At 41.7% G+C, this 25887-nt stretch overlaps 1 protein-coding gene across 1 annotated transcript in view; it reads left to right on the top strand.

The window, feature by feature from the left end:
- The window catches only part of RIMKLA (ribosomal modification protein rimK like family member A), a 67232-nt gene that overhangs the window by 10793 nt on the left and 30552 nt on the right, over window positions 1-25887 (top strand). The window contains exon 2 of the mRNA XM_072609740.1: window positions 13123-13353. Within this exon, the coding sequence (XP_072465841.1) occupies window positions 13123-13353 (231 nt within the window). The remainder of the gene's footprint in view (window positions 1-13122; window positions 13354-25887) is intronic.

Genomic DNA, 25887 nt, shown 5'->3' with positions numbered 1-25887 from the left:
CATACCTCTCCTGTGATCCATAATCTTTCAAAGATTCCTGATAGTGGTTCAATGAGAGATTATAGTCTTCCTGGGCCTAATGACTTGAATTCATCAGAGACAGCTAGGTACTTCTTCCTCCTTATCTTGAATAGCATATTCTAATAGATATTTTTGTTCCACACTTTCTCCCTGGCAGAAAAATAGAAAAATTGATCAAATCTAGTATCTGTTTCTTTTATGCTGGTTTCTAGTGGCAGAGTATAAATATCATCAGTCTGTTATTACGACTACTTAATCTTAGATCAATTACATGATACAAAATCCTATCAGATTATTTTTTGATCCTCTCTCTTAACAATTTAATACTCAACCAGAATAACTAATGTCAGTACATTTTCTTGAGCCTTCCTTCTGAAGAAATGGAACACTGGGAAATTCTTAAAATATATATGTATATATATATATATATATATATATATATGCACACATGCATACATATGCATGTGTATATATCTGTATATGTATATATGTGTATATACTTGCTATTATATCATTCTTCTATCCAAGCTTTAGACATTATGAATTTGCTTTTTGGACATAATCCCAGCATTGTATGACTATTTTCTCACTTGGTACTCCACGCTTGTTGGGGCTGGATAATCAATTAACAAGCATCTATTAAGTGCCTATAGCTTGTCAAGTACTGTGATAGGCACTGAGAATGCAGACATAAAGGGGAGATGGTCCCTGCCTTCAAGGAGTTTATATTTACTGCAAGAGTATGACCCATAACAGGGAGTAGTGACCAGGTAATGTAGTTCCAAGGATTGTTGAGTACAGTCAGAAGCCAGTAGGTTGTTGGTTATCTCAGCCTTTCTAATAGTAATGGTAATAATGATCTGAATATATTCCTGAACAAGCAGCAAAAAAATTGGGATGTATATGCGTGATGGTAGGCATGTAGGAATAGGGTGGATTTCAGAATGTTTATTGTTGTTCCCCAGTGTCCTGTTGGATGGCTTGATGGAATGAAGCATGGTCTGGGGGTCTGAACTTGAGATTAGAATTGGTTCATTCCCCAATCCAAGCAGTTCTGTCTTAAGACAAAAGACCCTATTATATTCTGGGGATACAGATACTAACTCTCAGGGAGCTTCTATTTCCTAAAAGACACTTAATGGAATAATACTTCTATGGGCCTATTGAATTAAATAATAAAAAATTCCAACAATCATTAAACACCTACTTTGTGTATGTACCATGCTAAGTGCTGAAGTAGGTCTAAAGATGTGTGTTCATACTTCATTGCTGAAGAAGACCATGCCATCAGAGAAATAATGACATGACTCGCACTTGACTTTGTTTTGAGTAAGGGAGGGCTGTGCAAGTCACCAGCCTCACTTCTCCAGAGCCATGTGAATCCAGTGACCAGATATTCATCAGGATGACTGGAGGTGACCCAGGATCAGGCAGTGGGGGTTAAGTGACTTGCCCAAGGTCATACAGCTAGTGGGTGTTAAGTGTCTGAGGTGAGATTTGAACTCAGGTCCTCCTGATTCCTGCACTGGTGCTCTATCTACTGTACCACCTAAAAGGAGGATGATCAGGGTGATGAAGGGGTGAGATCATGTTATGCAAAGATGGATTGAGGGAAACAGGGGTGGGGTAGTTAACCCAGAAAAACAAGTTGGCGTCAGGAAACAAGGATTCAGTATTTGTAAGGTTGTCATGTGGAAGGAGGTATTAGATTTGTTCACATGGTCCCAGAGGGCAGAACTTGGAATGGTGGGTGGAAATTGTAGAGAGAAGGGATTTAGCTTGTCATAAAGAAAAACTTCCTGACAGTTAGCACTGTCTAAAAGGGGAATGGGCTGCCTTGGAAAGTCATGGTTTCTTTCTCACCAGATATCTTCAAGCAAAACTAGATCACTACTTTGGGTTATGCTGAGGAAGGGATTCTTGTTCTTGAATGGGTTGGTCTCAGCAGCCTCTGAGGCTTCTTCTAATGCTACCATTCTGTGATATTGGTATTTCCAGCTCACCAAGGGAGTTGACATACAACCCAATCATAATAATACCAAGTAAAGTATAGCAAAGCAGCTAGATGGCAGCATAGAGCACTGGGCCTGGAGTCAGGAAAATTCATCTTCCTGAGTTCAAATCCACCCTCAGACACTTACCAGCTATGTGACCCTGGACAAGTCACTTAACTCTGTTTGCCTCAGTTTTCTCCTCTGTAAAATGAGCTGGAGAGAAGGAAATGGCAAATAATTCTAGTATCTCTGCCAAGAAAACCCCAACAGGGTCATGAAGAGTCTGACAAGACTGAAATGACTGAACAGCAAAAAAGTATGGTAAGTTTATGAAAGGTTCATGCACTGGCATGAGAGTTCAGAGGAAAAAGAAGTCATTTGTGGCTAGAGCAGCAAGAAAGGAAGTCTTGTGGAGAAAGGGGCATTTGAGTTAAGCTTTGAAGAGTTTTGACAGGAAAAGATGAGATTAAAGAGAGCGTTCAGGTTGTCAGGAACCTGGTGAACAGGATCTAGAAGGAAAGAAAGCCATGGACAGACAGTAGGTCTTCCATTTTCACGAGAGTTTGGAGTCAGTGAAAGGAAGGATCATAGGATCATTGATTTGTAGCTGGAAGGAACATTAGAAGTCATCAAAACAAACCTCCCATTTTACAGGTAAGGAAACCGACCCTCTGAGAAGTTAAGTGATGTAAAGGGTATAGTGTGATGTAAGGCTGGAAAGATGGTTGGAGCCATGTTGTGGAGGGCAAGCGAATGTAGATCTCAGAAGTTTGTACTTGATTCTGTAGGCAATGGGTGTCATTGTAGTTGTCAAGTGACTTGATTAGAAATTTGAGTTTCAGAGATTACTCTGACAGCAGGATGTAGAAGAAATATTCTTGAGAAGGATCAGTTAAACCATTAGAATAACCAAAGGAGAGATAATTAAAGTCTAGGACAAGATGGAATTAGAGACCAGATCTCTATAGGCTGCACAATAAATATATTTTTAATAAGGGTATGGGCACGAGGGTAGGGGAAGGAGTCTAGATCTGTATCATTTTCCTTAGTGTAGCAAACTCCTGGTGAGGAAACATGTCACCTTCCACCTCCTTGCCAACCTTCCCTGCATACAGTTGAACAATTTCTTTGAACAATAGTCTTAATTGGTTGGAGTGCAAGGTAGTAAAGTGATTTGAACGTAATCCTACAGTTGAAATGAAAGGTAGGATTCAGACCTATGTCTTCCTGACTCTAAAGCCAGCCAGCCTTTTATCCACTGATGGATTTTATCCACTGATAAGCAGAATTTCTTTGATGACGTATCTTCCACATAATACAGTGAGACTTGAGCTGTTAAGTGCATTATACCACTAACTTTGTTATTGATTTCCTTTTTATAAAAATGTAGAGTACCTATCCCAGCCACTGTTAGGTGATCCCTCTATAGCATGATAAGATTGGAGATTGCAATCTATAAAAATTTAATTATGTATATCCCTTACTTTTTTTTCTGGGTTTTTTTTTCTGCTTCATTTGTACAAATTCATGCACAGGGGGTTGGGGAGGAGGTGTGTTAACAGACTTGAAGAGAAAGAATTTGGAGCATTTGGCTTAAAATCATGAAGACTCATCTTCGTGAGTTCAAATCCAGCCTCAGACACTTACGGCTGTGTGGCCTGGGGAAGTCATTTAATCCTGTTTGCCTCAGTTTCTTGAGCTGTAAAATTATCTGGAGAAGGAAATGGCAAACCACTATAGTATCTCTGACAAGAAAACCTCAAAATGGGATCATGAAGAGTTGGTTATCACTAAAACAACTCAACAACAGACCTTCAAAAAGAAAAATACATATAGAGTCGTAATTTGTAAATTACAAAAGATCTAGGGATGTATAGCTTGAATGTTGGCTATAGATTTCAGATTCGAAGAGATTTTATTGGCAGTCTTGAACCACTGTTCAATCAATGACCATTTAATAGGGATAAATATAAAGTCCTTCACTTGATTTTAAAAACATTAGCAGGAGAAGTCCAGGATTAAGAAGGCATTCGCCACATAACAGTTTGTATATAAAAGACATCTGGATCTTAACAGACTGGAAATTAAGTATGAATTGACAGTGTTGATGCAGCAGCTTATGAGAAAAAGCTTATGGGGTCTTAGTCTGATTAATGGAACCATACAGAATAAATCAGGAATGAAGCAGCTGGTAGCCTTGTTGGTCTTCTGCCTTGGTTAGATCACATCTGGGGTATTGCTCAGGGTGCCCAATTTTAGGAAAAGTCATTGGTGAGTTGGAATGTGTCCTGAGAAGGGTAATGGGAATGAGGAGGGACTTCAAGCCCACAGCATCTGAGGATGGTTTAAGAGATTTTTCCTGGAATAGGGGAGACTGAAAGGACTTATGATAGAGGTCTTCAGGTATTGGAAAGGCTGATGTATGGAAGAGCAATTAGAGTTCTGCTTGGCTCAGATAGTCAAAGTAGGAACAATAAGTGAAAACTGCAGAGAAATCAATTTTGACTGTAGAAGGAATAACTCTGCAATGAATAGAGCTGTCCAAAAAGGAAATGAGCTGCTTCTGGAGGTAGGTAGCTCCCATCACTAGACACCTACAAGTGGAGGTTGGACAGCCACCTGTCAGATATGGCTGGACCCCATGGGCTCTGTGTTCCCTTCTACCTCTGAAATAATGGGAATCTTTCTATAAACATCTAAGTCTTTTAGAAAGTTTGCATTTTTGAAACAATAATGATTCCTGTGTCTGCTTTTGCTTTAATTCTACAAGTTTGAGCAATATTTCTATCTCCAACCCAGACCATTTTTGATTAAATAGTAAACCTTCTAACACTTGTGTTGGTTTTAAGTAGGTTCAACTCTTCCGTTTGATGTCCTGCTGTTGCATCTTGGATGGGTGGGTGGGTAGGGGGTACATCTTTCCTCTTATTTCAGGCAACCACTCTGTTTCCTTACGTAATTTGTCTACAATCACCCAATTTCCACTTGTTCTTATTGGCAAGCAATCCGCCCTTACAGTTCATAAGAGCTACCTCCCATGGGGAGGCTCAAGCTTCTGCTTAGGTTGGTGTTTTCCATCAGTCTGAGAGGTAATGCCAGAGTGAAATGTACAGGGAGGTGTCGAAGAGGGGGCAGGATGAGAAAGCTTGCCAGCTTTTCCTTTGTCAGGTCTTCTGTTACCAGAAGTACTCTACGACATTCAAATGAAAGCATAGGAATCTAGCCTAAAGTCAACTATAAATGGATTTTTCCCACCATCTGCCATTTTGGATGATCTCTTCCTTGTATCTCTCCATTGGAGTGGATAATTGAGCATTCTCAGTTCTTAGAATCATAAGATGCCAGCCCACTACTTGTGATCTTTCTAAGTGATGGGCAAGTGAGCTCAGTTGCAGTGGATCGGATAGGCGGCTCTCAGGTCATCACAGCTCAGATCTCCTCTTTGATATGCTCACTGTGCTGGCCATGGTACAGCATGGGTCCCAACACTGGGTCCCATGCTGACGCCTGAGGAAAAATGGACATATCACATGAGCTTCTGTCTTCCCCAGAGGTTCAGTAACGAGGATCACAGGAAACTAAAGCAGAGAGAAACAGGAAGAAATACTGGGCCAAATAAACCCCAGCCTGGCGTCAGTAAGCTTCCCAGATCTGTAACCTGAATGTTCACTGGCACACTACCATGGGAACCTCACCAAAGACTGGCTGCTTTGACAGGTATACTCTGTCACTGGATACAGCATGAAGTAGGTTAAATACCTCATCTTCCCTAAACTAGGTGAAGATGAATTCTCCAAGTTCATTTCCAGCCCACAGCTCCAGCTGGGTTCCTTCATCTTTACCCCACTGTTAACAATTTTTAAGAATATATTTCTTTTTTTCTTTTAAAAATGATCATGTACTTGTTTCTAGATTATTTCCATTCCAACTAGCAGTAAAATTGCACATTTCTTTGCTATTGCACATGATAAAGTTTATTTATTTTGTGACTTAATTTAATATGGATATAGTTTTTCTGAACTGAGTCTGTGGGAGAAGCCACCTTTTTTGGAGATCTTTTACTCACTAATATATTTCAAGTTAGAAGTCCAAAAAGAAGTAGGGTGGTGCTGGTAACTGGGTGACTCAGTGGCTAGAGCACTGGACCTGGAGAAAGGAAAACCTATGTACAAATCTAGCCTCAAATACTTACTATGTGACTCTGAGCAAGACATTTAACCTCTGCAAATCTCAGTTTTCCCATCACAAAATGAGGATGATACTAGCTAGGTGCTCCCAGGATTGTTGTGAGAATACAATTAGGTGATATCTGTAAAGCACTTTGTAAAGTACAATAAAAAAGTTAGCTATTATTAGCTAGTATTATTTCGTCATGTGAATAAAATAGAACTTACCATTCTTTTAAAATAAATATGAAGTCTTATTTTTATTTTTTAATTTTATTTATTTTTAGCATGAATTTTTTTTTAAATTTTGAGTTCTGAATTCTCTCCTTCCCTCCAGTTCCCCTCCCCCTTCCCCCCCTCCCACTCATTGAGAAGGCAAGTAATCTCTTTTCCTTTTAAAAATAATGCTCAGGCCATGTCTGTCCATTGAATTGACTGTATTGAGGTTTGGTCCTTTTTGACCCTCCTAAGGCTACCTTTAGCACTGTCAGCCAGATTGGATTTGGTCAGTGGAAAGGATGGGTGTCAGAAGACAAGTACTTGTCTTGGCTGTGTTATTGATAGGGCCTTGGGTGAAACTTAAACTCTTTGATCCACTGTTTTCTCATGTATAAAAGGGATTGGACAAGATAGGTTGTGACCATAGATTCTCAAGGCATGGTAGAAAGATTAATCTGGCTGTGGGCACAGGATAGATTGGATAGAGGAGAGATGAAGGGTGAAGAGACCGTTACTAAAGATCCCAGATTGAGACAGTGTGGTATAATAATAAAAAAAAGAGTAGGGAGATTGACAACCGTAGAGAATTGGATTCAAATTCTGGTTCTTCCATTTACTACCTGAATAACGATTGCTTAGTCTTTCTGAGCCTCAGTTTCCTAATTGGTAAAATAAGGATAAGAATTCCTGTAGTACCCACTTCACAGGGGTGCTGTGAGGGCCAAATGAATTTATATATATACATATATATATATATATCTTCATAAAACTTAGCATTATCTAAATTTTGGGAGTCATATCCAGTCATTCTGATCTATATCTGGCCACTGGACCCAGATGGCTCTGGAGAAGAAAGTGAGACTGGTGATCTTGCACAGCCCTTCTTCACTTAAATCCAAGTTATGGCATCACCTTCTTGATGTCATGATCCTCTTTAAGAACAAAGGACAAACAGCCACAGTAATCTATATGTTAGCTAGTATGATGATGAAAGATAATTGATTAATCCACAAGCACTTATTAAGCTCCTACTGTTTGTCAAGCACTGTGTTAAGTGCTGAAGGGTTTGACATGGAATTGAACAATATATGCTTACAAAGTTTTGGTAAATTTTGTAAAGAGAGAAATTATAGATTTTATCAATCAATCAGTTATTAGATAGGGTAGGGACAATGGAGAAAAATTGAAGATAACTCAGTTTTTAAGCTTTAGTGACAGAGAGGTTGATTTCAATAGAAATGGGAAAGTTAGGTGGAGAAGGAATAGGAAGTTGATAATTTTGATATGACATATAACTCACATTCATATAGTTCCTTAAAGTTTATAGAGTCCTTTCTTCACAACACTCCTATTGGTAGACAGAGCAAAGATTGGTACGCCCATTTTGCAGGTGAGAAAATTGAGACTTTGAGTTGTTTTGTGACCTGCCCATGATCACACAGTCAGTATATGTGTGAAAACAATAATTAAAACAGCTGCTCCTGACTCCGAAGTTCAGTACCTTCTGTTGTGCCTTATTGACCCTCATGTTGAATCTATGGTGCTGAGATTATATTCGAGTGTAGAGGCACCCCAGACTATAGATCTTCAGACCAAGGTGGAATGAAAGCTATAGATTTGGAGGTCACTGGTGTAGAGATGATGCTAGTTGAAGCTGTAGGAATGGATGAGCTCACCAAAGAGGAGGAGAGGATAGCAAAAGGGAGCCAAGAATAAAGCCTTGGAGAATGCCAACTATTAGGGTGTGTAGGAAGATGAGAAGGAGCCAGAGAAGTAAAAAAACCAGAGGAATGCTGAATCACAGGCACCAGAGATGGAGAGTCAGTCACATGCTTTGTGGTCCAGCCACACCAGCCCATTTGCTCCTTCTCACACATGATGCTTCATCTCCCATCTCTTTGCCTTTGCATTAGCTGTCTCCCATGCTTGGTATGCTCTCTCCCCCCTCACCTCTGCCTCTTGGAATTCCTGGTTTCCTTTAAGACTCAAAATAAGTAAGTATCTTATTAATAAGCCAAGTGAGCTATGGGAGCAGTCAGTGCCATCCCTTGTAAAATGGCCTTGTGTCCGCTTTTTACACATCTGGCATGTGCTTATGTGGGCATATAATGGCCTCTCCCAATAGAACCTAAGGCCTTTTGGTCTTCCTTCCTCAAGGCCGAGCATGTGGTACCATTTAATAAATGCTTCTTGATATGATTGATTGACCAAAGGTGTCAGATGCTATAGAGGGTTTGAGAATGAAGACTGAGGAATTGCCACTGGATCTGGTCGTCTCCATGAATGCTTCATTGTTGATGTTTGGAAAGAGAAGTTTTAGAAAATTGGTGGAAATATATATCAGATTGTGAGAGTTTGAGGAGTAAGTGAGAGGGAAGGAAGAAGTGGAAGCAGTTAATCCACCCACATTTATTAAGCACTTACTATGTTACTGTCTTTTTTTGTTGTTGTTAAAGGATGAGATGGCCTCAGCATGTTTTTTTTTGTACAGAAGAGAAGAAGCCAGTGGAGAGAGAGATTAGTGGTTTAAGAGAGGAGGGGATGATTGATAGAGGAAGGTTCTAAAGGAAGTGAGAGAGGGTGCCTGGTCTCAGTTCTCTTAGCAATAAGTTTAATCTCTATAGGGGATAATGATTGCGAGTCCACATTCTTTGGTAACCCCTTATAAGTGTAACCACTGCACCCTGTGATGAGTAGGCACCTTGAGGATAAGGATTGTACCTTGTTGACATTCAGTATTGATGTTCATGTGCCTTGCACATGGTATCAGAGGAATGTAATAAATGTTTTTTGAATGAATGGTTTCTGTGGCAGAGTGGATTTTCCGTTATGCCTATAACTGTGTTATTTTTTTCAGACTTGAAGGTGCCTCCCAACAGATGATCAGCCTCATGCAGAGTTTAGAACTGGACACATCCCTGGGGTTTGGGAACACATTGATAATCCAGCAGGGTTACACATGTCATTTTCCCTCTCATACATAATGGGCAAAATTGAAGGAGAACTTAATTTGACTTCCCTAAACGCTTGACCTTTAGGGCTTGGGTTGAGGCTAAGTGTAGTAAATATTGTACCAAACTGATCAGCAATAGGGAGGCAGATATAGGCAACAGCCATTCACAGATGCAGGCCAAAAGCCCCCAGCCAGCTCTGTCCTCCTGCAGGAATGCACAAAAACTATTTTCAGTTCCCACTGAAGGAAGTAGAATAGATATTTCTTTGTCAGATTTATTTCTCAGACACTGCGTTATATACTTAATCATATGAAAAGACTTGCTGTTTGAGAAAGGCACACCCTATTTTTCCTTCCCACAACCCCCCCCCAGGCACACACACACACACACACACACACACACACACACACACACACACACACACACACACACACCTTCCTTCTGCATTTCTGACCTTTCTAGCACTTGCAGTGGATCACATTGAGGACAGAGCAGAAGGGAGGTAATTTTAAGGCCTGGAGAAGGTCCCTTTACCCAAAGCTGTCCCTTCCCCCACCTGCTCATCCATACCTGATGTTCCATAATTAGGGGCTCATTTCTTTGGACCAAGTTTTCTCATTTGCTCTTCAAACCAATCTTGGAAGAAGAAATACATTAAGCTTTTTTGGTCAGGTATACCTCATCATGACTCAGCTGGTCAGATCCTTTCCTAAGAGCAGGCTTTGACAAAGGAGAGGGAGGAGAAAGAGCAAGAGGAGACCCTGCATATTCTATGTCAACGAGGCGAGGGGCACAGAAAGGGGAGGCCTAGAACAAAAAGGGAGCCTTTAGCAAGGTGGCAAGCAGAGACTCTGGATTTGGAGTTCAGAGGACCCATTTTGAGTCCTGGTTCTGCCATCATAGCAGTGCATGGCCTGGGGCAAGTCACATAGCCTCTCTGTGCCTCAGTTTCCATCTCTGTAAAATGAGGGTATCTGACTACATAATTTCCAGCTCTAAGGAGCCTCCTTCCTTTATCATTTGGCCTTGAATCGGTCCTGCAGCTGAGTAGCAGGAGTTTCTGGCAGCAGAGTTAGCCTTGTTCTTTGTCTTTCTTCTCACTTCCTGGCTCCCATATCCCCTTCTTCTCTCCAGCACTCTGGATACCTTTTATACAGTCTGCCATCTTGTTCCCCAATGGCATTCTCAAACCCTTTCCTTGGTCTGCTCCCATTATCCACCTTCTTTTCCTTTGTTTGCCTCCCCCTCCCTGGAAGCTTGACTACTTTCCCAGAAGCTGTAGGGGAAACTGCTACTCCTGCAGAACCATTGGCTTTGGCAGCTGCTCTCCTGCTCCCAGAATTGTGGCAGGGAGTGGGGTGAGGACACCAGGCCCGGAGGCTAAGCTGAAGGAGGCCATAGCCAAAGCAGTGAGGGGGACAATATACCAGCCCTGTCATGGGACAGAACTAGAAGAGGGGCAGAAATGTGATTGGATCGGTGACTTCCTCTTTCAACCAATCATGTATCTCCCAGTGCAGGGATGGACAGACAGCCTGGAGCCCAGAGAAATAGAGTGTAGATAACTGCTTTCCCCGGGCCTGTTGGGCTGCGCCTTAACCGGTTCCAGTCTTCATTTATTAAAGGCTCCAGTTGGAATGAGCCAAGCCCAAAGCTTTACCTTTGGAGAAGAGAGATGAAGTTCTGGTAAGATTTCCTAGGTGTTTGTGAACCCACATGTTGAGGCTGACCTGTCTCCATCCACTTGTTCATTGTTGACATTTTTCTGAGTAATTCATTTTTTTCCCTATACAAGTTTATCTGTCCATGATTTTGTGTGGGGTTCCAAAAACTGGAGGCTTCTGCTGCTTCTCATTCTTCTGGATTATTTTTCTGTTGCAAAGTCATTCTACTCATCTGATGGCAGGATTTCCATAAGTCTTCTGCCTTACTCAGCACCCAACATTGTCTCTGTAGGTGGTGTTGGTCCGGCCCTTGTGCTTTTTCTAGACTGAGGACACATGATATGTATGTTTGTCCCATTTCCTGCCCCCACTTCTCATTACTTTCTACTCATCACCTTTCCATGGCCTGCCTGAGGTTGTCACCAGTAGCTGTTCAAGGCATGAATCAGGCTGTTTTATGAAGGGTTAAAAAAAAAGGCAAACCAATACAGGGATTCTTCAGAATCCTCAGGAGACTGGAGGAAAGAGGTCATAAGGAATCTCCTACAGCAGGGGTGGGGAAGCTTTGGTCTCGAGGCTATATGTAGTTTGAATTCAGTCAAAGGGCTGCACTTGAGCACCTAAAGGGCCACATGTGGCCTCGAGACCTGTTTCATGTGCTAGAGTGTTAGGCTTGGAGTCAGGGTGACCTGGATTCAAATCCTGCCATTATAACTAGCATTCCAACTCTGGAGTCACTTAACCTCTCTCTGAGCCCCAGTTTCCATACCTGTAAAATGGGGATGGTGATACCTAAAGAATCTCCCTCGTAGCATAGCATTATCATGATGAGATAGAAAAAGCACTTGGCAAACTGCAAAGCCAATTGTAATCATGCCCTAGTCTGTAAGGTTTACCCCCTCAGCATAGGCATGGGCATTGACAAAATGAGATCATGTTCTTAAAGTACTTTGCAAGCCTTAAAATGCTATTTTAATGTATACAAATTGTACATATTGTATTGATGTATATAAATGTATATAATATTTTCACATATATTTATAACTATATTATAGAAATGTATTTTTATACTTTGTTATAAATGCCAGATATTATTATTAGCCATTTCTTAGAATATTTTCTCTCCTTCCCCTTTTATTAGTAAAATAACTGTTAAAATGGGAGAGGCATTTTGTGAGTCAATGACAAGAGGGTGTTGTTTTTTCTTCCTGCCTCATGTCTGATATTTCCCTCCTGGAAGAATGTGTGATCTGCTTGCTGCCTCCTTATCATCAGATGCCTCCTACCACTTACTTGGTTCTGCAGGCAGCACCTGGTTAAAGTTAAGGAATGTGAACTGCTCTGAAGGTGGTGGCTGTTTGTGCTGATGTGGGCAAGAGCCCTGAGGGGACATTTAGAAAAATGGTGCATCTCCCTTCACCCTCTTCATCCACATGGGGTTTTGGGTCCATAGTAGGTGCTCAAGTAAACTTGCTGGATTAAATCATGGTAGCCAACCTTTTAAATGAACCAGCTAGCATTAATAAACATCTGCTTTGAGCCAGGCACTTTGCTAAGTATGAGGGAGTCTAAGAAAGGCGAAAAATCAGTCTCTGCTTTCAAAGAGTCTAATGGAGGGGGCTGTTGTTTTGTTTTTTTTTAAGTTAAGTTGCTGAAGGACTCTTAGATCTGAATTCCATAAGTGAAGTAGATAATTCCCTTTTCTTTAAGCCTTCGCTCTTCCAGATACCTGTACATGACAGAGATATGTCTGTTGTGTGGGGAAGTAGGACCTGGATGAGATGATCTCCCCAGATTCCTTCTAGCTGTAGGACTCCCTGTTTGTTACTCTTGCTTCTGGGTGATGCCCAGTGTTTTTACCATAATCATGCTGTCTATATTTGTTGGGAATGTCCAGTTGGCCTGTGCTGTGTTGTGTTGTGTTTTGTTTTCACAACAGAATGACCACTTCCAAGTCCATCCTCCAGACAGGCTTTCACTTAGGACTGTGAGGGGGAGGCTTTTGCTGCCGGACCCTTATAGATGCAGAGAGGTGGTTTCTGGCTATACCTCCCCCCTTCCCCACCCACCTTCCACCATGCTCACTTGTGTTCTTGTCTTGCAGGCCTGCAAGTGAACCAGAAGGCTCTGACGACATTCCCAGACGTGGTGCTCGTGCGGGTGCCCACACCCTCGGTGCAGTCGGACAGTGACATCACTGTCTTGAGACACTTGGAGAAGTTAGGCTGTCGCTTGGTCAACCGCCCCCAGAGCATCTTGAATTGTGTCAACAAGTTTTGGACATTCCAAGAGCTGGCTGGGCATGGGGTCCCCATGCCAGACACATTTTCCTATGGTAAGTTGACTTGAAATGAGGTTACACTTTAACAGCTTGGATTCTTGGTATCTTTCTGTCTTCCTATCTCTGGTTTGTTCTCCAAGCAGGATCTTCTGTACCAGTCAAAGTAATCTCCCTTTTTCTTAGCGTGTCCTAGCTAAGCGTCTTAGCGTGAACCATGCCCTTTGTCTGGAATGTCCTCTCCTTTTCCTTTTTCTTTCAGTCTCTGTCCCTCTCTCCTCTAAAACCATACCCAGAACTCATCTCCATCCACCCTTTCATCATCAGCTTCACCTGGCTGATTATTCCTTTTCTTAGACTACTCATAACATTTTTGTATTCAGTTTGTACTACAATTTTTTTTAACAAAAAACTGAATATAATCATATCTCACCTATTCAAAATATCACCTTTTGGCATTTTTCCCTGTCCCAAACTTTGCTGAGAAGCTGTCTTAAAGCATATGCACTCAGACTCATGTACTTTATTTAACTTCAGACTCTCATTTAGACCCTGTTTGCTCCTACCTCACACACAATTCTGATTAGCTTGGTTATTTAGTTTTCTGTTCCCTGATGTCTGCAATATCAACTATACCTTAACCTGATGAGGTAGAAAGACTCGAAAGCCCTGTGCCTGATAGCTGCTAAGATCCGTTCTGGCCAGCAAAGCACACAAGAGATAAGTGAAGCCTAGAGCCCCCAGCTGCTAACTTTAGTAAAACCTCTGTTTTGATCCTGTCCTATCTACATCTATATTTCTGTTTCTATCTATATCTATACATATGTGTACATACATGCACGTACATTTACACACATACACATATCTTCTTGTTAACCTATGATTTACCTGGACCAGATTTATCCTGAACCTTGCTTTGAAGTGATTTTTCCCTGGCAAATGAGCTCTACTTTTCAAACAGATAATCCTTTTTTGCCCTATGACCCCAGGTTGACATTCTGTACCTGGGCCACCTTGAGATGTTATCAGCAGACTCCTCCCCTTCAGCACATTCGCTCCATGCAGACAGCCAGACTCCCTCCCCAGTAGGCAAGGATCTCTCCTGGGCTGGGGAACCTGATGTTTGAGTCCTGAGTCAGACATTCTCTGTTGGCAAAGGAGCCATCTAAACCCCTTAGGGACAAACTAGTTTCAGTAGAAGTGGCTGAAACCTTATCCATCCTAATTTGGAGCCGTATTTGGCCCAAGTCTTGACATGCTGGAGTTCCTGTAGCACTGCTTGAATTTCTTGCTAGCCCAGCCCTGTTCCTTCAGGATCTTAGGAACTATGGCCCAACTACTGATTAATCTCTTCGGTCTTCCAAACTAGCATTTCCAGACTACTGGGAATTATGGATTCAGCTACTTCTGGAAACTTAAAATTTTTAAAAATTCACATCTTTATGCCTTTTTACATGATAATCATTCCCCTATATGGTCTTTTTCCAGCCTCTAAAATGCATGCATGTGCACATGCATGTGAGCACACATACACACATGCACACACACTTCTTCCCTCTTAACAAAGAAAAACTGTTAAAACCAACCAATAAAGCAACTAAGCTTTTACCACATTTGTTATCTATGGTCATCTGGACCCTGGTCATTGCATTTATTCATTGGGGTTTTTTTTGCATGGTTTTTATTTGCATTATTGTAGTCACTGCATATAGGATTCCTCTGCTTCAGCTTGCGCTGTTCTGTGTCAGTCCACACAAGTTTCTCTGAATTCCTCATTTTGGCCATTTCTTACAGGACCACAATATCCTATTATACCTGACAATGTACTTTGTTCAATTATTCTCCCAGTCAGTGGGCACCTAACTCATTTCCATTGCAATATAAAAAGTGTTGTGATGTATATTTAGTTATATGTGAGAGCCTTTGCTATATGTTATATATATAACACATATATACATATGTATTTTGTTACATGTGAGACTCTTTTTTATATGTGAGACCTCTTTATTATTGACTTCCTTGGGGTGCGTAATCAGTAATGGAGGTCAGACTGCTGGGTCAAAGACTATGAGCTGTTGAATAACTTTTCTAATGTGATTTGCTTTTACAAACGTCTTAGACTCCAACCTCTTCTAACATAAGCAGGTACCTCGTCAACACTAGGCATCATTGGTGATGCTGAAGCCTTCTCATAAATGGTTCCTGAGGTCAGGACCCCCGGATTCATGAGGATGAATCCACAATGATCTGACTAGGGAAACATTATAGATCATAGAATTGAAGATGTCACCCATACTCTCCTATTTTTAGTCATACTGTGGTTTGATTGGCTAGCTAGCCACAGTCTTAGATATTCCTTCACACTCCAGAAGTGAATATTTTGCTTCCTTTATTGCTATCAGAATTACCAGGTTTCCATTCATTCACCATCCTTTATCAGATCTGAGACTGACCTCCCATCTCAGTATCAACAGTTTTGTAGTATACTTAGTGCTAGGGAGGTCCTGAATAGACCATATAATTTCCCTTAACCTAGTTTCTGGTGTTTCCACCTAGCCAGTCAGTTACATATGAGAGTTGAACCTAAGACTACCTTATTCCAGGAATTCCTATATAAAACATCTGCAGGGGGTTAGTTAGTTAGCTGGGGATATTTAGTATGGAGAAGAAAAGTCATAGGGGAAAAGGAGAGAGAATATGAGAGCCAGGTTCATGTATATGAAGAGCCAGAAATACAGAAAGAAGATTCAACTTATTCTGTTTGGCCCCAGAGGCCCCAGAATTAGGAGGAAGGTTCACATTTAGGCTTGATGACAGGACAAACTTCCCAATAGTTACAATCATCTCAAAGTAAAAGGGCTTCCTCAGAAAGCAATACAGTCCTCCTCCTGGAGGTCATCAAGCCATGGCTAGATGCCGATTGTTGGGTAGATAGTAAGGATTCTGGGAATGGGCTGTTGGTTTGGCCAAGGGCTGTTACATCTCTGAGATCCTGTGATGCTGTTATACCTTGTCCAAAGAGACCCCAGGTCTGTCTGTTTTTGCTTGTTTGTTCTCTTTTTAAAGAGAAAAGGCAAGATGTTCATGTTTCCCAGGCATTCAGGGTTATGATCGTTCATTAATTTTATCTCTTGCTATAAGTTTTAGCCAGACTGACTGAATCAGCTGAATCAGTCAGGCTTTGGTTTGGTCTTGTTTTATTATTTTTTAACATGTTGGACATCTGGCAGGACTTAGAGGCTCCTCCATATACAAGAGGGCAAATCATGCCTTCTAGGCATATTGGTCAGTATGAATCAGTAGTCATGTTTCCTGGATTATGCAATACCCCACTCGCTTTTCAGTGCTTCATGAATTTCTGGCCATCTGTTGAGATAGCATCCTGATTTACTCTTGGGACCTTGACTGGGGTATACTGACCTAGTCTGAGCTGTGTTTCTCCCTCATCAGCACCTTTAACAACTCATTTTTTAAGTTGTTTGTTTTAATTTTTATTGAATCTCTTTTTTCATATTATCTACATTTCCAATGCATATCTCTCTTTTCCCCATCCCCTCCCAGTGCACCATCCTTTATGACACAGAATAAAAAAGGAGGGGAAAACCCAGTGCAGCAAAACTAGCCACTGCATCAGCCGACTACTCCAATATAGGCAGTATTCCATTCCCATAGTCGCCAGCTCCATAAGGAAGGAAGGAAGGAAGGAAGGTGCCTTCCAAGATCTTTTCTTTGGGGTCAGTCTTGTCACAGCATTCAGTTTCCTCCTCTGTAAAATGGAGATAATAATAGCACCTCCCCTTTCCTCCCCTCAAAGGATAAACCAAGATAGTTGTAAAGTATTTTGCAAACCTTAAAGTGCTGTATAAATGCTTATTATTACTCTTATCATAATTAAGAATAAATTACACCAGACTAACTTCATTTCCTTCTTTTGTGGGATTACCAGACCGGTAGAACAAACAAATACCATAGACATAGGATATCTGGATCACAAAGCATTTGACAAAATCCTCATGATAGTCTCGTATACAAGATCAAGACACGTGAACTGGAGGACAGCAGTGTTCAGTAGATTGGGCACTGGTTCAGGTATTGGATTCAATAGTATAAATTAATCCATATAAACTAGCAGCAAATACCTTCAGGAAGATAGCTAATACATTGGATGATTGATTCATTATCCAAAGAGATCTTGAAAGGCTAGAGAAATGGACTGAATCTAAGGAGATGCAATTTAATTAGAAATAAATGTAAAGTCTTATGCATAGGTTCAAAAAAATCAGCTTCCCAACTATACGCATGGTAGACATGGCTAAACAGTGGTTCATGTGAGAAGGCCGCTGGGAGCGTTAGTGGCCTATGAACTCAATATGAGTCATCCCTGTGAAGGAGCAGCTGAACAAGCCAATCAAAGAAAGGATGGAGCCCAGAAAAAGATGGTGTGAGGAGGATGGTAGTGGTTTTGTATTCTGCCCTGGTCAGATCACCTGTGGACCCTTCACTTAGGAAGGAGTTGGCAAGCTAGAAATGAAGCGACTTATCATGCCATATGACGAATTGAAAGAACTAACGATGTTCATCCATAAGAAGAGAAGCTTAGGAGGTAGGGAGAAGATGACTGTTGTTTTCAAATTTTTGAAAGGCTGGCCCATGGAAGAGGGTTTCGATTTGCTTTGCTTTACTTCAAAGGTCAGAACTAAGATCAGCAGTGGAAGTTTATGAGATCGATTTCTGGTCAACCTAAAGTGAAATTTACTGACTATTAGAGCTATCCATAAGTGAAATAGGCTGCCTCTGGAGATAAAAAAGGGGAAAGGAAGGTGATAAGCATTTATGGAGCACCTACTATGTGCCTGACACTGTGATAAATAAGTGCTTTATCAATATTATCTCGGTAATGAATGCCTTGTCACTGGAGATCTTTATGTGAGGGATGTAGAAGGGATTCCTATTGCTCTGGTATGGGTTGGTTTAGATGGGCTTTGAGATCCCTCAAAGCATAGAGATTCTTTATTCTACCTGTGTGACTCACTATTATATCAGGTTTAAGAGCTGTTATCTCAGTACTTTTCTCCCTCTCTTTCTGTTTTCAGTTTTAAAACCTTTCTATCAGATCAGCCAGTCTCCAGGCAACTGCATTCTTCCTGATCCTTTTCGATGTTTTCAATCTCTGGCCAAGAGCCCTCTCATTCCCGTATCTTAAACTATGGTATAGAAAGCCAGCTCCTGTTCTTCTCAGCGTCAACTTCTTATCCATCTGTTCATAGCCTACTTTCTCTTCTAAAATCTCTGCTTTCATTTGTCAGCACAGATGGAAGCATCACCTGGACCCTGAAATTTTTTTTTTTCCTTTAATGCTTCTGCTTTAAAAACATTTTTTTCAGTCGTTAAGCATTTAATTTTTTCTCCCTTTTGTCAACTGGAAAAAAAGGAAAGCAAAACCCTTGTAACAGATAAGCATAGTCAAGCTAATCAATGGAATTGTTCAGTCATTTTCAACTCTCTGTGACTCCTTTTAGGTTTTCTTGGCAAAGATACTGGAGTGATTTGCTGTTTCCTTCTTCAGATGTGGAACCTGAGGCAAATAGGGTTAAATTACTTGCCCGTGATCACAGCTTGTAAGTGACTCAAGAGGTGTCTCAAGAAAATGAGTCTTCCTGACTCTAGGTCTGGAACTCTATCCATTGTGCCACCTAGCTGCCCTAGTCAAACAAAATAAATTCCCATATCAGCTGTGTTCAATAATGCCTGTCTTATTCTATGTATTGGTCTGTCACCTCTAGATCAGGAAGTGGGCAACATTCCTCATCATCAATCCTCTGGAATCATGGTTGATCATTGCATTGATATGAATCAAGTCTCAAAATTGTTTGTTTTTGATGTTGTGGTATAAATTACTCTCCTGGTTCTGCTTACTTCATACTGCAACAGTTCATACATGTCTTCTGATGTTTCTCTGAAAGAGCTACGTAGTTTCTTGCTGTACAGTAGTATTTCATGATATTTATTTACCATAATTTGTTCAACCATTCCCCAATGGATGGGCACCCCCTCTTAGTTTTCATTTCTTTGCCATAACAAAAAGAGCTCTCATAAATATTTTTATATAAATAGAATCTTTTCATTTTCCTTGATCTCTGGGGTATTGGACTAGTAGTGCTGTCTCAAAGGAAGGGGAGAATTTGAATTTAAGTGCCCAAACTGTGTCTCTCCACAGCACTTAGAGACTTTTTCAGCTGAATTATTTGCTCCTAAATAGCTGCTGGAATGGATAGTTATTGTTTGGTTTGACAGATCTCAGGCAACTTTCTGCCAAATCCCAAATTTGAACTCTGTGAAGACTTACTGTTGTTCCATTCAGGATATGACCATCTCCTTCTCTTCTTCTTCATCCTACTTGTTCTTCTTCTTATCCTCCTTTTTTTGTAAAGTCTTATTGTGCTTGTTTGTTGACTAGACACACACACACATATTCCAATTGCATGTAAAATTTTTTAACATTAGCTTTTTAAAATATTGAGTTCCAAATTCTCTCCCTCTTCCCTCTTCCCCTTCATTGAGAAGGCAAGTAATTTGATATGGGTTATGTATATAAGGCATATGCAAAACATTTCCATAAAAGAAAACGCAGACAAAAAAAAATACCCAAGGAAAAAAACATGCTTCAGTCTACTTTCAGACCACGTCAGTTCTTTCTCTGGAGATGGATAGCATTTTTCATCCTGAGTTCTTTGAAATTATCCTAGATAATTGTATTGCTGAGAATAGCTGTCTTTCACAGTTGATCATTGTATAATATTGCTATTATTGTGTACAGTGTTCTCCTGGTTCTGTTCATTTCACTCTGCAGCAGTTTATGTAAGTCTTCCAAGTTTCTCTGAAAGCATCCTAGTTGTCATTTCTTATAGCCCAATAATATTCCCTCACAATCATATCTTGTCCTACCATTCTGCAATTGATGGGCATCCCCTCAATTTCCAATCCCTTGCCACCTCAAAAAGAGCTGCTGTATTTTTTTTTACATATAGCTCCTTCCCCTGGTCCCTTTTTTTAATCCCTCCTTCCCTTCCTTCTCTCCTACTACATGCAAGAGAATCTCAGTACTAGCAGATAGGGAAAGTGAGGTCCCTCTCTTCTGATGGCCTAGGCCTGTTTCTTTGTGGGAAGAACATGATAGTGTCTATCCAGCTCCAGCTGCGCAGAGGGTTTTCTATGTCAATCCTTCCTCCTTCCAACCTGCAGAGCCTTAGACTCCAAACCTTAGTTTAGGTCCCCTTGCTTTCCCCTTAGAACCTTTCTTTGTTTTCAGATCTTCCTATAGAACATGGCAGAAACTGGAACAGGGCCTGTGTTCTGTGGGGTCCCAGAGCCACATCCTTCTTATATCCCAGGATTGAGATCTTACTTGTACCTTCTAGCTCTTCCTGCTGCTTTCTACCCATGTAGCTTGTCTGCCAGGGCCTCTTGGCTGGGCTCCAACTTTTACTGGTTGCTAGAACACCTTTCTTTCCTTCAGTTCTTGATCTCCTAGCTCACAAGGTTGACATAATTGGTAATTAAGAGAACTGCCCATGTCCTGTTTGCCCCATGCCAACCCTCCTCAATGTAAGCCATATCTTGGTTAGAAAATGGCTTTGAAAACCCTGAAAAATCCTAAACTCACCTTCTCTCTCTGTTTTCCCTCCTATGTATCCTGGGTCATCCTCCTAAAGGCAAAGTGAATTGTCAGGCACTAGGTGTGCAGTCAGATTTATTGATTGAAGGATGAAATTAATTGATGTCTGACTGTTAAGGGCTGTAGAGCACTGATGGACAGGTCTAGCCACTAGTGGCATTGATAGGTCCTAGCACAAGAGTGTGGCTTAGAGAATATTGTTAGGGATGCCTTGATCCTGGACACATCTTTTTCTTACAGACCCTCCCCCTGGCTGCAGACACACTGACTCCCAGGCATCGTAGGCTGAGACATCCATACATAGACAGATACTTCAGAGACATGGCCAACACAGCTCGCCTTTCCAGAAGGAGAGTACCTAAGTTGCCTGCAGAATGGTCATGCCTGGCCACAACAAAACTGGTTATAACATGTGGAATATTATGGTTGGTTCTTTCCAGAAGATCCACTTCTTCACAAGTTGATGAAATAATAACAATTCATTTGAAGGCAGGAAAGGTTGAGAATTTAAAAGGAAATGATTTAAACACATGGGAATGAAAGCAGCTTGGCATTACCTAGCTCAAACTTTATTACAAAACATTAATCATGGTTTAACTGATAAGTGGAAAGTCATCTTACAGGGACGGCAGTAGCATGGGGAGGTTGGAAGAGGGAGAGCTGAGAGAGGCCTTCTGCAGATGGTGGGATTTGAACTAAGAATTAAAGCCAAGGAAGGGGGAAGGCTTCTTCACTCCTCACTCCTCACTCCTCACACTCAGTCACATTTCTCTAGACTTTTCCTTCATGCCTTTCCTCACTCCCTCCAACCTATAATTCCACCCACTCCCCTTTTTGTGTGTTGTCTTCCCCCATTAGATTGTAAGCTCCTTGAGGGTAGGGACAGGTTTTTTTTTTCATATTTGTATCCCCAACTCAGTATAGTATGCCTGACACATAGTAGGTGCTTCATAAATACTTATTGATTGACTGACAAGTAAAAAGGGAAAGCATTCCAGGCATGGGGTACTGCCAGTGAAAAACACAGAATTAAAACACCTTTCATCTCATATCCATATCACTGATAAATATGATGAAAGACAGAAGGAGCCAATGTTGGAGAGACTGTAAAAGCCAGGCACAGTTATATACTGTTGATGGAGCTGCCAGTAGGCCCAGCCCTTATGGAAAACAATTTGGAATTATACTAAAAAAAAAAAAAGTCACCTAACTCCAAGCCCTTTGACTTATTGATCGATCCTGTATATGTGCCCCCAAGGAAGTAAATGACAGCAAGAATGGTGACTTATGTGCCATAATATTCATAGCAATAGGAAGGAGCTGGGAAACAAAATGGGTACCTCTCCACTGGTATGGTTGAATAAACTGTGATATCCAAATGAAATCAGATGCTGTGCCATGAGAAATAACATTCGGAATTCAGAAAAACACAGGGAGCATTGATGCTGAATGAAAAAAGGCAAAGTCAGGAGAAACACCTATACAATAACTTGTTGTTTTTCAGTCGGTTTTCAGTCATGTCTGACTCTCTGTGACCCCATTTGGGGTTTTCTTGGCAAAGACACTGGACTGGTTTGTCATTCCTTTCTCTGGCTCATTTTAAGGATATGGAAATTGAGGCCAACAGGGTTAAGTGACTTGCCCAGGGTCACACAGCTCATAAGTCAAGTATCAGAAGGCAGATTTGAAATCATGAAGATAAATCTACCTGATTTCTGACGCCCTACCTGCTGTGCCACCTAGCTGTCCCATGACACCATAACTACAACAACATAAAGAGAACAACACGAAAGGCCATGACATTCAGGTTACAGACAAAGTTTGATCTTGATTGCGGAGAACTGATCACGAAATGCAATTCTCTCATGGTGGAGAGAGGGTCACACTGATTGGCCTCTGAGATCCTTCCAGCGTAAGGCCTGTTGGGTTCCATCTGTCTGGGTGGGGATTGTGGCATAATGGTGTTTTTCTTTGTTATAAAAGAAGACTCCTTGGGTTGAGATGGGTGGGGAGAAGTGTAGTTAGTGGGGGTGGGACATGACAGTGTTGTAAAAAACCCGAAAACATCAATAAAACACTATTCTAACTAGCTAAAAACATTTTTGCTTAAAAAATCCTATTCTCTTGGCTTCCTTCCTAATTTTACCTTCCTCAAATAGCCTAGCATCAGCCGCCCCAGCAGAACTGTGGAGGAGATGGTGGGGTGGGGTGCTGCTCTGGTGGATGGATGCCTCCCAGAGGAATCTTCTGGGCCCTGCCCACATCCTGCCTGTATTGTCTTCTCTTAGCTGCGTTTCTCATTTCTCACTAGACTGAAAGAGACTTTGAAGCTCCATTTATTTTGTCTTATCTAATTTTTGGTCATTTCCTTACTCCTTTGTCTTTTTTTTTAAAAAGTTGTATTTTGTGTAAGGAGAGGCCAATGTGTGTCACTGATGAGACAACTGATAGTGGGAGGGGAGGTATGGGGCAATCTGTTCTTACTGTTAGGAGCAAGGTCCAAACCAGGAGCCAAGCAAGTGTAAAGCAAGGTTGGTAAACCTTGGTAAAGGCCAGGTTGATACCAAAGGTTTTTCAAAGTGCCAAAATGTTGGGGGGAGGCAGGACTGAGTAGGAAGGAATCAGGTACAGGAAGAACGATTTGGGCCAAAAGGTCAATGTCTAATCTAGAAGTAAGATACATGGGATCATAGATTTAGAACCAAAGCTTAAAGGCCCCAGGTAGTAAGTGATAAAGATGGAACTGGAGCCAGGTCCTTTGATTTTATGCCAGCCACTCGTTTTCTATTTTGCACTAATTGCTGGGCAGCCAGTTGGTTCAACCTGTCTCTCCAGAGCTTTGGTGGCTGAATACATTCTCTTACCCTTGCCCTGCTCTGGTCGTGATCACCCACAGCACTTCTTCCTGATTCAGTCATGCCAATAAGACTGGGGGTTCATGCACTTGCTGAGTAGAGTCATGGAATGTTATTGCTATGAAGGACCTTAAAGGTCATTTTTTTTTTACAGGTAGAAAAACTGAAGCTAAAAGAAATGGAGTGGTTTGCCTCAGGTCACACAGTAACAGAACTGGAATTTGGCTTCCCCAGTTCCCAGTCCAGGGTACTTTGCATTCTCTCCCTCTGTCCCTCTGGAGGTGCGAGCATGAGCCCTTTCCACTGAGCCACTGCTGTAGGCTTAGAGTCAGGGCATTACCTTCAAACCAAGTTAGGATTCTAGGGTTAGGGTTAGGACATGCCTTCTGTATGTCGTCTTCCTCCATTAGATTATGAGGTCAGAGACTGTTTGTTTTTTGTATTTTGTATCTGTATCTCCAGGGCTTAACCCAGTGCCTGGCACTTAGTAGGGGCTTGATATTGTTTGTTCCAAAGAGGATCGATAACATCAAAAGTGATCCACCTCTTGACTTGTGTGTTGGATGTAAGTGAGACAGAGTTGCACAAAGTTGCACAAAGTCTCACTCTCTCAGAGTCATTGAAATCCAACAGCAAGACAAAAGTCAGGGTGACTGGGGATGGCTCAGGATGACCTTGAAGCCTTTGGTGCCTGACTAAGCTCTAAGTGCTCCACAGCACCTGCTTCAGCTTCCTTCACGGCCTTGGAACAAACTGTTCTCGTCCACCCGTTTCACTGGGGGAAGTCTGCACATGCTTGGAGTAGACACCCCCTAATTACTGACAGGCTTGAGGTCTCTCAGTTACCTTCAGCCTGCTTTGGCCTGTCTGTCTAGTTGGTTTGCTGAGGTGTACTACTGTGCGTGCTGTAGTTTCTTCTAGCCACAGGTGTTTAATAAATGTTTTTTAAAGCATTCTTCTCCTCATTGGCTTCTTGAACCTCTTTTGCCAATTGAGTTAGCCTATTTTTCAAGGTGTTATTTTCTTCAGCATTTTTTGGGGTCTCCTTTAGGAAGCTGTTGACTAGCTTTTCATGATTTTCTTGCATCTCTCTCATTTCTCTTCCCAATTTTTCCTCTACCTCTCTTACTTGATTTTCAAAATCCTTTTTGAGCTCTTCCATGGCCTGGGACCATTGCATATTTATTTTGGAGGTTTTGGATGCAAAGCCTTGGCTTTTATGTCTTCCGTTGATGGTAAACATTGTTCTTCCTCATCTTAAAGGATGGGAGAAAATATCTGTTCACCAAGAAAGTAACCTTCTGTAGTCTTACTTTTTTTTCCCTTTTTTGAGCATTTTCCCAACTAGTTACTTGACTTTTGGGTCCTTTGTCAAGAGTAGGGTATACTCTGGGAACGTGTAAGTTCTCAGTTCCTCCAAGGTGGCGCAGTCAAGGGAGAGGAGTTTACTCCTCAGGGCCCTTCAGCTCTGCCACACCCCAGGACTGTGCTCAGGGCTGAGGTTCAGATCAGCTGCTCAGTTCCCTCAAGGGCTTTAAGCTGAGTCTCTCCAACAATGGATCCTGGCTGCTGTTGCAGTCATTGCAGCCTCCCGCTACTGCTACTGCTGCTGCCGCTGCCCCCTGGGGCCAGGGTTAGGGGAGGACCCTGCTCCCTTCTCACTCTGTTTGAAAAAGCCCTCTCACTGACCTTTGGCACCTGTGGGTTAAGGGATCTGAGAACCGCTGCTGCTGCTGGGGATTCTATCCCTGAAGCCTGCTCTGGCCCTGCTCCTCCCGGTGCTGCATGGCCAAGGCTGGACTGGGCTCCACTCCGTGTCTGTGCGAAAGACCTTTCCCGTCGGCCTTCCAGGTCACCCTGGGCTGGAAATCTCCTCCACTCTGTTGTTCTGTGGCTTCTGCTGCTCTAGAATTTGTTGAGAGTCTTTCTTGCAGGTATTTTAAGAGCTGTAGGGGAAGAGCTAGAGTATGTGCTTCTTTCTACTTTGCTGTCTTGACTCCGCCCCCCCCCCCCCCTTAATAAACATTTATTGGTTGACTGACCTCAGCCTAGGGTCACAAG

Source organism: Notamacropus eugenii, chromosome 5 (assembly GCF_028372415.1).
Source record: "Notamacropus eugenii isolate mMacEug1 chromosome 5, mMacEug1.pri_v2, whole genome shotgun sequence".
Classification (NCBI taxonomy): domain Eukaryota; kingdom Metazoa; phylum Chordata; class Mammalia; order Diprotodontia; family Macropodidae; genus Notamacropus; species Notamacropus eugenii.
Note: the sequence above shows the minus strand (reverse complement) of the source record. Positions and strands in the feature narration are given on the sequence as shown.